Genomic DNA, 11,693 nt, shown 5'->3' with positions numbered 1-11,693 from the left:
CGACCTTTCCTCTGACCTCACCTCCTCCCTCCTGCTTCCTCCCATTCTCCTCCTCTCCATGGTAAAGGGGAGTTGAACATGAGGAGCGGCTGCAGTGAAACTTCGTTCTCCAGCTGCAGACCCGGTGAGAACGATTACTTCATGTTTTACCGTTTCTCTGCTGACTCACACGAGAGCAACAGACTGAAAGACACATTTACATTTGAAGCCGTAACTAAGTTTAACTTCTGTCCTCGTCTCCGTTGAAAGCTCCTGCAGTGGATCTCAGACACATCGTACGTTGGCTTAAAACAAAGTAGCTCAGTTGGTTGACAGAACATTCATTAATGAAGCAAACGATTGGTCCACGTCCCATCTGCTAACTTGGAGGAGATGGAGTTGGTGACCTGTCCTGAAGCAGGTCACCAGGGGGCGCTGGAGACGCTCGGGCTTCACTCGGTAGCCGTCGTGTCGTCCATCTTTATTCACCGTGCAGACAGCGTACGGACGAGGAGCCGCAGGAAGTGACGCAGCGTGTTCACGTTGAGTCGACACAGAAACTGGTTCCTCTCCGGTTCAGATCTGGATCAAGTGTTCACACTGAAAATAAGAAAAGAAATAAAAAGGGTTTGAACCTGAGGAGGATTTAGTTTCTGTGGTTTGGTCTCAAGTTAGAGTTGAACAATGAGAGCTCTGTTCTGTGTGTGTGTGTGTGTGTGTGTTATTAGTGTGTGTGTGTGTGTGTGTGTGTGTGTGTGTGTGTGTGTGTGTGTGTGTACGTGTGTGTGTGTTATTAGAGTGTGTGTGTGTGTGTAAGCAGGTTGAAGCTTCACTTTTCACTTTTTCCCCAGTTTTCTGCAGATCAACATGACGGAAACTCACAGAGTGACAGGACCGAGCAGAAGGGTGAGACACACACACACACACACACACACACACACACACACACACACACACAGAGACACACACTCTCTACCTCTCAGCTCCACTTGTGTGGTTTTAGTTTCATGTTTGAACGGAAACGTTAGTTTGACTTCTGTGACGTGTTGAACCTGTTTGTCAACGAGGTGACGGAACAGGAAACTGCTACTTCCTGTCAGAACTAACAAAATTAAAGCTGCAGTAATTAACATATCTATAATTCAGTGTGATGGTTAATTAGTCACCAAAGCTAAAGGTGATTCTGACCACAACATTTTTGTTTATAGATTTCATGATAAATCATTAGCAGGATTTATTTTGTTCACGATGATCATGTTTCAGACACTTTCTGATCTTTATCAAAGAAATGCTGAATTGTAAGTTTTTTTGTTTTTCTCTCAAAACTATAAGTATTTAGTAAATTAAGTTTTGAATTTAATCATTGCTTCTACATGTTTACTCAATTGTTCTTTGATTTATATTCTGTACCGAGCTACATCCTGACATTGTGTTTGGATAGAACAGGAATGACACTTTCTAACTTTTATTTATTTAAAACTTTTTATGGGACTGAACTGTTAAATCATCAATAAGTAAATCACAGCCTCGTTTTACAGAGCAATGCTTTGAATCAGCTTCCTTTATTTTGAAGGGACATCTGAGCTGAGAGAGAGAGAGCACATGAGGGTCACACGGTCTGAACCATGTGACCATTGACGTCACCATGCTGTTTTCCCCGAAACACAAAAACTTTATTTTAATATTCTTACACAAAGAAAATCAAAATGGAAATGCAAGTCCTTCGAAATACAATAGGGCCTCGGGTTCTAATGAGAAAACAACAGCAACATTAGTTCTTTCAAACACATTCATGTCAGTGTAATTATAGATTTCTGTCTTTACAAAGTGAGAACTAAATACGTGTGATAAAGGAAGGTCGGTGTTTGATTGACAGCTGATCTCTGTGCGGAGATGAAACGTCACCACGACGAACTTTGATCAACAAACATGGAGACAAAAGAAATTAAAGATTTACACACAGAATCTAAATCACTGCTTTTAATGACTCGAGTCTATTTGAGTTTACAGAACTCAGCTGTGACTCCATCATAATAAACCCAAACTCCAGCATAGAGCGGCTGAGTGAATGTGGTCTGGACTCTGTGGAGGAGAGTCATGGTGTCAGAGACGCTGTAGAAGGACAGAACACCTGCTCTGTGATCCAGGTACACTCCTACTCTGGAGGACCAAGGACCTGACACTGGAGTCCAGATGCTGTTGTAATAAAAGTTATAACTGTTTCCATCACAACCTAATGACCAAGATTTATCATTTGATCCAAATCCACATTCATCTGAGTCTTCTGCTCTGCTGATATTCTTGTATGCGACTGCTACATCAACTCCTCCTCTCCACCTACCCTCCTCCTGTTGAAGCAGCTTCACGTCTTTCTCTGTGTCCTGGACTCTCTGCTGGATTGTTTGTCTCCTGAATGTTTATATTTATGTCTGTATATGACAAGGTAAATACAGTTAGTATAAATTACCCACAACATTTCCAGTTTATTCCCGTTAATTCCCTTTAATTCCTGTTAATTCCCGTATATTCCCGTTAATTCCCGTTAATTCCCATGGAAAGTTTCCAAGTTTTAATATTCCCAGAATTTTGCAACCCTACCAGTATGTCAAAGTAAAAATGCGGAATATGGCCAAAATGGCCACTAAATCCAAACTACTGCAAACCAGCCAATTCGCTACGCTCTGAATAATCCTTACAATTTCAATAGGGCCTCCCACCGTTCGGTGCTCGGGCCCTTATAAATGATTTTTTTCATGTATGTGTATTTTGTTTACTCTGAACTGTAAATTACATCAAAGTTGTAAAAACTAAATGTGAATTTTATTAATTTAATAATGTAAAAATGTATTTAGTTTGGTGGAAACTAGATTAAAAACACAGAATTAAATGTTGATTTTTTGAATTTCCTGATCTTAATGTTTTCTTTCACAAACCAAAAATAATGAAGTAACAAAATGTGAGAAAAAAGCAACACTTGTATTGTCTTGTTTGTTCAGAGATGGGGCATTCCACAGCGGGGTGTGGCTGATGGGAGCAAAGCCAGCGTCCAATCAGCTGATCCCGATGATCACAGACGTCTGGTAAGAAAAACACAGACGTTATTAAAAGAACAAAACCTGTAGAACACGATTATAAATTCACCACATCCAGAAAACATGAGGAAATAAACCTGTGGGTTATTCACGGCGACATTTTTCAATCAATAAAATAAATACTGATGAGACAGAAGCCTGGATCCCAGTTGATGGATCCGTGTGTGGGCAGGTGGTCCCGTTCAGAGGTCCGATCTCAGGTGGGCTGCAGCCGGGGAGGAAGGTGGTGCTGGTGGGCGTGGTCCACTCTCGCCCTGACAGGTAAACACACAACTTCATGTTCCTCATAGAAAAAAAGAGGCTTCAGAAGCTCCCTGAGAATAATCAGCTTTTTACTTCTCTTTTCAGTTTCACATTGATGCAGTGAAAGTTGAAGAAACAGGAAGTGCGGATTCAGCATCATTTGAATGACTTAATCAAGAGTTAAAAGAAAAGTGGCTAAAAGAAAACGAACAGTAGCGTCCTGTGTCTGATATTAAAACAGTTGTAACCCGTGAGTCTCATCCTGTGTCCTCGCTTCCCTTCATGCTGCTCCTCAGGTTCTACGTGGCCCTGACATGTGGCCGCGGGACGTCCGGGGCGCCGCCGCCCGACGTGGCCCTGGAGCTCTGCGTTCGATTCCCAGACCGACAAGTCCTGCGGCGGGCGTGTGTGTCGGGGTCCTGGGGAGACGTCGACACATCGGTTCCCTTCTTCCCCTTCATCCGAGAGCAGCCGTTCAAGGTCCCAGCACCAGAACCGCACCACAGAACTCAGTCAATAAAGATGGACGACATGAAAGTGAAGCCAAAGAGTCTCGTCGCCCCCTGGTGGCCGGCTGCAGCATAGGTCCTAAATGTTTGTCAAAGATGGTTTCTGTCATTTCATGTCGTTCTTCAAGTGTTTCTGATCAGTTTGGTTTCATTTAGTTATTTAATGATATAAAAACATGATTGACAGCTGAGACTGACCCGAGTGGTTGAGTGGGCGGGACCTCGTTAGCGCTACTGCATGTATTCTGATTCCTAATGTCCGTCATCTCCACAAGGTGGCAGTGTTGGAGTGGAGACGTGTCGGCCATCTTTATTTACAGTTTGTTCTTCCTGTGGAATCAGATCCCGATGTTTCTCAGTCGTTGACTCTGGTCTCTGCTGCAGATGGAGATCCGGTGCGAGCGGAGCCGGTTCCGTGTCTTTGTGGACGGACAGAAGCTGTTTGACTTTCACCACAGACTCACGGCGCTCGGCGAGGTGGACACGCTGTGGATCAAAGGTCACGTCAGCGTCACCAAACTGGCGTGAGTGGGCGTCGCTGTCGAACACGATCGTCCGCTTGGGCCACGAACGACCAGGACGCGTCATCTGATGGTTCACACGGAGCGAAGCTTATGAAAGTGACTGAGTTTATTTACTTTATTACATTTATCTGAAGGTTTAGTTTCCTTACAAACTGAGATTTATACACAGAAAACAAAATAACCTATGAAATATGATGATTTATTCTTGTTTAAATTACAAAATACAAAAGATTGTAAGTTTTATGTGAGGATTCAATATTTTTCTGTGTTTGAATCTGTTTAAATTTTGAGCTCCAGTTTATCCTTGGGACAATTGTTTTTATGTGATTAATGTATATTTATATATATTTTAAAATAAAATTATACAAAAATCATTAGCTGCAGCCTGTCGTTACGTCAGAGTCAACGAGCGACTGCTCATGTTCCTGTGGTGCAGCGGTTTGACCACAGGGGGGCAGCAGATGTTGGTTTGATCCGGGGAAAACACGACCTCAGTGGTGGAGGTGAGACGAGGAAACAAGATGGTGGAAAATGTTTTCTGAAACATCACTTCATTGCTTGAACAGGACCAACAGACAGTATTTGAGATAGAGTGGTCTGTTGTGCGTCTGTTGTGTGTGGTTGTTGTCTGGTGTGAGTCTGCAGCTTCACCGAGCTTCTTCAGTTTCATGGAGATGCTCCAATATTATCACCTGCTGCCTCCGCTCATCCATTATGCATCAGAGCCACAGTTCAGTGACCAGACTGTGTGTGAGTGTGTGTGTGTGTGTGTGTGTGTGTGTGTGTGTCCTGTATTTACTCCCTGTCATACTCCATTACAGCTGGTTTCATGTTCTCGGCTGTTTACAGTTCCATTGTATATTCAGTTGAATCAGGTTATAACAACATCATTAAATGTTCAGTCCCATCGTACAGATACGTTTTATAAAGTGTAAAACTCTGACTTGTAAACACAGCAACGTGTCGGGGACGGGAACCGATCCCACTTCTAGTTACTACAAATGAATCCGTGGATCTTCAAGGTCACATGTCAGTTGTTATTTCTCACAGACTGTAAACAAAGATGGACCACACGTCTCCAGAAATGGAGCCAAAATATCTCGGGTGCAGACGCTGCCATCTGGTGGTGACGTCATCTCCAGTCTGAGCCGTAGCGATGGAGCCGCTGAGTCGATTCACGCGATCGACCAATCACAAGCCAGTTGCTGTAGATCCTCTCTCAGCTTTAGCCAACGTTAGCATTGGTTCTGTTTAGTATCGCTCAGGTCTTTGCTTCTCCTGACGTTGGACTCGTTCTGACTCCGGCTGCTGAGCGATGGAACCCCCCCCCACCCCACCTGTCCAGGGTTTAGTTCTCCCCAGCGTGTGTGTGACCTCTGACCTTTCTGCTGCACCTGGTGTCACTGCTCATCAAAGATTCACCAGCTGTCAGCAGCCATCAACAACCCCCCCCCCGGTGTCTCCATCACGCGACGTGGGGACGCTCTGAATAAATGACGAGGGTCGACTTTTACAAAAGCCCGGTTTGTTCTGGTCGTTTATTCGGAGCAGCAACACATTAGCTACAAGCTAAGCTAGCTCAAGAGGCTAGGTGAGAGCTGTTGTTAAAGCCGAGGTTTATCATTAGCATTAAAACCTTATCAGATAGCTGTTTATTATTCGATTCATGAGCTAAATTAGCTAATCTAGCTCAGAGCTGATTATCAAAGATTAACCTAACGTCAAAAACACGTTAGCTTCGTATCAGAAATAACATCAATCCATGCTAACAGTCAAAATGCAGTTTATTTGTTTGTGTCGATTTTTTAATAAAATTATTTCAAAATATATTTCAAATGTTAAAACAAACTTGTTCATTGTACAATTAATTCAATACTTTCAAACATTTACAAAAACTAAGCTGTCGGTTATGAACTGTAACAAAAGAAAAATCACAACTTGAATCCTGTTTAACTTTCTGTTTCCACATCAGAGCTTTTTAGAATCAGTTTGACAAAGTTTATAAAAATATAAAAACCGTCACATCAGAACCTTTTTAATTCAAATAAAAAGAACAAACGAAGAGTTAAAGTATCAGTGGACAAAATAATAAAAACCTTCAGAAACAGCTCCACAGTTAAATGTCTGTGACACGTTTATCTAAAAGGTTAAGTTATTAAGTTGTTAAGTTAAGTTGTTTTAATGTGGATCAAATTAAAGTTTGAATATTAACATTGCAGTATTTGTACTTCTTGTACTTACTTTACAGTAAAGATGCTGAGTACTTCTCCAGGTGTTTTGAATACATTTTAAATGAGCTGGATTATTGTTTCCGTCTCACATCGTCTCGTCCACGTCAGTATTTACAGCGTCAGTAGAAACGCAGTCTGTCTGTTGTGGGAGGAGCCTAAGTGTCTGTGACTCAAACCTTCAGCGCCGGCCTCGACTCGTCCTCCAGCGCCGAGTGGGACCGTCCAGATGTTCCCGAGCAGAGAGGAAATGTAAAGCCTCACCACCCAGAAGAAGCTGAGGAGTTGTGGTTCTGCTCGGCAGGGAGGAGCCTTCTAGAAGGATTTCCAGCGGATGGCCGACAGGATGGTGTGGATGAAGTAGAGCAAAGTCGCCATGTACGAGAAAACCTGAAGAGACAGAAGAAGAAGAACGTCTGGATCGAATCCTCCTTTGTGTGTTTGGTTCGTGTGAAGATCAAGAGACGCAAAACTAAGAAGAGACAAACAACACATTCAGAGAGACACAACATCTGTACTGGAAACATCTGTATTGATGCCATGAGCGGACCAATGGCGGCTCAGCAGGTTCTTGTGTGTGTCGACCTCAGACCTTCAGGGTCTAGATTCTCAGCCTGATCTTCGTTTCACGGGTTTTAATCATCACGTGAAACTCGACTCACCACTGCAGAGATGTCCAGCCGATAGTTCTGGGGGTTTGACTCCGCCTTCTTCTCCAGAGTCACTTTGGCCAAAGCCACTGAGGCGCTGAGGTAGAAGAAGGCGGCGATGCCGTGATACGCAAAGTCCTGACAGAAGAAGGAGAGAGACAGAGAGAACAAGGGATGGAGTCATCACACAAAGTACTCGGTTACTTTTCACCACTGGACGTGAGTTAAGGATCTGCTCCGGGATCCGTGTGTGGACGTCTTACTGCTGCGGCCCAGCTGCCTCTGCTGTGATGCCCCCCGCAGGCGAACACCAGCATCCACACCAAGGTCGTGACGAAGCAGAAGACGGAGACGAACATGACCCAGCCCTGGGGATTGGCCGGCACCACCAGCGTGCACGCCACCAGGATCCACACCAGGCCGCCGAAGATCTGCAGAACGGACCAGGGACACGAGGGGAGACGTCACCATGGCAACAGATATTAATCAGACCTTCTGCAGCGAATGTTTTCATCTGTGAATCATCGGCTGATTATTGTCTCGTCAGTAGTTTGGTTTCACATCTTGTTCAGTGAGAAGAACCCGTTTAAATCCTCATGTTTCAGTGTTTCTGCTTCAGAAGAGAAGTCGATTCTTTCTCTGTTGATCCGACTCGACCGGGAATCAACTCCTTTCAACCTGGTTCAGGGAAACCTGCAGGAACCAGTCAGATCAGGTTCTTCAGTCTGGTTCTGTGACTCAACCTGAACTCAAGTGAACCTGATGTTCTTCCTCTGAAGACAGAAACCTTTCCTCTCATATCTGACACGTGACGTCTTATCACTTCACTCATTTCAAGTCGTGGCGTCTCTCCAGCTCTGGTGTTCCTGCCTCCGTTCACCCTACACCTCTGGTGATTGACTGTCTAACTTATTCATGCAGCTCCACCCTCCTCCACCTGCTGCCACACACCTGTGTGTGTGTGTGTGTGTGTGTGTGTGTGTGTGTGTGTGTGTGTGTGTGTGTGTGTGTGTGTGTGTGTGTGTGTGTGTGTGTGTGTAGATTCCTCCTTCTTCACACATGCCTACGTTTCTTGACGTTCATTTCATATCAGTTCTCATCTTCATTCTGATCTCTTGAGTCATTCTAGGAATTCCTGCTGTCTCTTAACGCTTGGCTGCTGTGACCTCTGACCTCTGACGATTATTTTCCTCTGAACTCTTTTGTCCACATGAAAAACAATAATCATCATATCTGACAGAAAGTGATTTTTAATAAACCAAACTACAGACATGATAAAACGATTCAGTTTTGAGTTTAAGTGAAATCTAATCGTTGTGAGTAAGTTAAAGTTAAACAGTTTAACTTGTAAAATATTAAAAAGCATCAGACTCCAGTAAAACATGTGACCAATAAAATTCATGTCATGGTCGAGATTATGACGAACACAGTTTTGGATTATGAGTTAAAGTGGAAATATTTTGACAGCAATGATGAAATTTAGATTGAGCAGATTCACTTGAACTGTGAATCTACAGCAGCAAATGGCTCAGTCATAATTTAATAAGCAACAGGAAACCTGCACATCGGCCAGAACTGAGAATAACCACCGGTCCTTTATCTCCAAAAGCTTCTGGTTGAACCAAGAAGAGAAACTCAGGGAAAGAATCCTTCTTTGTAAAATAAAAATATACTCACTCCTTCTTGGTTTTAGAAAAGTATTTAAAATCCATTTGTGTGTGTCTGGCTTGTTTTAATTAAATAAAATCAAACTAAAACTTAATAACTTGTCAACATTTTTGTTAAATAAGTTCAAACAGAAAAGACCGTCAGTCTGCACACAATGAAACAACTCAGTTTCCCTTCGATCCCTCCTGGAGATTCATCTGGTCTTTGGTTTGTTTGATGCTGAATCGTTAAAAAGAAAAGTATTCACCGAATTTAATCCGTGCGTAAAAAGTGTCCGCACTGTGCGTAAAAGCTGCGTAAAAGCTGCGTTAGCGTGCGCACAGAGCCGGAGCTCCGGGGACCAGCTGCTGCTTCTTACCAGCTCCGGCAGGTAGAGGATGTCCGGGATGCTGGTGCAGATCCCGACCCCGCGGGGCAGGTTTCCCATGGTGGCGGTGCTGGAGGCCATGATGCTGCTGCTGCTGCTGCTGCTCGGACTGACGGGTCTCTCTGCTGCTGCGGGTGAGACCTGAAGGAACCGACTGGAAGAACCGGAATCCCCCGTCGGACCCGCTCCGGAGCTGCTGCAGCTTCAGTGATGGAAGAGCAGCGAGGGACACAAGACCCGCTGACTCATCACCCATCACCATGACGACCCCGCAACTTCCATCAGCAACAACGACAGCTTGAAAGGGAACAAGGATTAGAACAAAGTCTGAAGTTTTAATTATTAGGGCCCGAGCACCAGAGGTGTCAAAAGTATTCACATTACTCAAGTAGAAGTATAGATACTAGGGTTTAAAAATACTTTTGTAGAAGTTGAAGTATCAACTCAAGCTTTTTACTTAAGTAAAAGTGTAAAAGTACTGGTTTCAAAACTACTTAATAAAAGTAAAAGTAATGTAAGGGGAAATTGTTTTCAATTGCCTGTAGTGCACTAGCCCACCTCCTCCAAAAAAAACAGTTTTCTAAAGGCCATTATGACTATAATGTTATATTAAAATGTTATGTTGAAAAATGTGGGATGCACTAGGCTACCTGTTTCAGCTGCATATATGCCCATTGAAAATGATCACATTTTATTACAATGCAAATACATTAAAGTGCCATATGTGTACTACTGAGCATTAACATGCGTTTCATGGAGCAGAAGACATGATAACTAGTTGGCAATAAGTATTGTTATAGTAATAATAATAATAATAGCTCTGGCTTTGCTCTCATCCTTTTTCGGAACCCTCCGGTGCGGTTGTGTGCCAAAATTAAATCGGAGTAACAAGGCTATTTTTAAAATGTAAGGAGTAGAAGTAAAAAGTCGTCTTACTTGACACCTCTGCCGAGCACTGACATCAAAGGTGTCAGGTGAGACCCTATTGGAATTGTAAGGGTTATTATTATTCAGGCAAATGAATTGGCTTTTTGAGGGCTTTAACATGCTCAACTTCTTACCAAAATTTGCAGAAAGTTAGAAAGTGGTGAAAAAATTTACGTATTCTGAAAAACATTGTAATTTGGAAAGGTTCCTCCTTGAAGAACATAGTGGCCAAGTTTATAATTAGTCTGGTAATACTTACAGTTAAGATAAGTTTAAGTTTACACAATCAAAAGGCTGGCGCTTCGTGTAAATAAGGTGGCTTAAGATGGAGTCAAATTCCTGGCTACAATTATTGAAAGGATGCAACTGAAGGCATGAGACATATTACTGCAGCTATGGTAACTGCCTGTATGACATCCCCAGAATGTTCACAGTAATATACAATGCTAACAGAATAGCCAATTTGTAGCCTTTATAAGACATGTTTAGAGTGTGATACCTAATAAACTATTCAAAAACCAGCTTTCACAACCTTGAGTGTCTGCAATTAGATTCTACATCCTGTAACATTACAGTCTATTGACCAAACTACAGGGGCCCTATTGAAATTGTAAGGATTATTATTATTCAGGCAAATGAATTGGCTTTTTGAGGCTTTAACATGCTCAAATTCTTACCAAAATTTGCAGAAAGTTAGAAAGTGGTGAAAAAATTTACGTATTCTGAAGGAATTTTCAATGGGCGTCGCAAAATGGCTCAACGGTGCCCCCCCGAGACCCCTGGAACATGTTCACATTGACCGGTCTTCACAAAAAATTGATACACATGTGTATCATGACCAGACAAACAAAAGAGTATTAGGTACAATTGGAAAAACACAACAGGAAGTCTGCTATTTTGCATTTAGTGGCCATTTTGGCCATATTCCACATTTTAACTTTGATGTTTTCATTGGATCAACTTCAAATTGAGATGAGTGTCATCACAACAAGACGGAGATACAAACTGGTTGACCGATTTTTTTTCCGTCACACGGTGTGACCTTGGCATGGCGTCAGAGTTTGATTACACGCCATTAAAACAGGATGTTCTGTAACGCGGACATACATGAATCCTTTGATGCTGAGCCGTAAGCAAACAACTCCACTCCTGCAGTGTCAGTCTTCCTAGTATTCTTTCTGTTTTCTTGTAGATCGGAATCTGAATACGTTCATTTCTTCTTCTTCTTCTTCTTCTTACTGTTAATATTATTATCATCCCATAAACTCCTGGACATCACCCAGGAGCCGCCTGACGCCCGATCGGCATCGTCCACATTGTGCCACACAAAAAGTTCACATGTTGAATCTAAATGTGAAACTTGTGTTGTTGCAGTTGTGCAGCTCCTTCGGTTAAAAGGTCAAGTTCAACGAGTTTAATTCTGCATCTTCTCAACTAGTTAGAGGTCAAACAGTGAAGACTTTGGAGGGAAGGTCTGTTTACAACATCACATAATATCAGAGAACC

General features: G+C 42.8%; 2 protein-coding genes across 2 annotated transcripts; one reads left to right on the top strand and one right to left on the bottom strand.

The window, feature by feature from the left end:
* Positions 1 to 48: 48 nt before the first annotated feature.
* On the top strand, positions 49 to 4,532 carry LOC132996049 (galectin-related protein-like). The gene is made up of 6 exons (XM_061066353.1): positions 49 to 124; positions 831 to 885; positions 2,976 to 3,059; positions 3,244 to 3,332; positions 3,611 to 3,794; positions 4,208 to 4,532. Exons 2-6 carry the CDS (start codon positions 847 to 849, stop codon positions 4,349 to 4,351), a joined length of 540 nt encoding a protein of 179 aa, XP_060922336.1. The 5' UTR covers positions 49 to 124; positions 831 to 846; the 3' UTR covers positions 4,352 to 4,532.
* Positions 4,533 to 6,823: 2,291 nt separating this feature from the next.
* mala.2 (mal, T cell differentiation protein a, tandem duplicate 2) lies at positions 6,824 to 9,341 on the bottom strand. The gene is made up of 2 exons (XM_061066424.1): positions 9,252 to 9,341; positions 6,824 to 6,965 (listed from the first exon to the last, which is right to left on the bottom strand). The coding sequence occupies exons 1-2, from the start codon at positions 9,339 to 9,341 to the stop codon at positions 6,891 to 6,893; spliced, it is 165 nt and encodes a 54-aa protein (XP_060922407.1). The 3' UTR covers positions 6,824 to 6,890.
* Positions 9,342 to 11,693: the final 2,352 nt, after the last annotated feature.

This window comes from Limanda limanda, chromosome 2 (assembly GCF_963576545.1).
Source record: "Limanda limanda chromosome 2, fLimLim1.1, whole genome shotgun sequence".
NCBI classification, from domain to species: domain Eukaryota; kingdom Metazoa; phylum Chordata; class Actinopteri; order Pleuronectiformes; family Pleuronectidae; genus Limanda; species Limanda limanda.
This window is presented reverse-complemented; position numbering and strand designations above follow the sequence as displayed.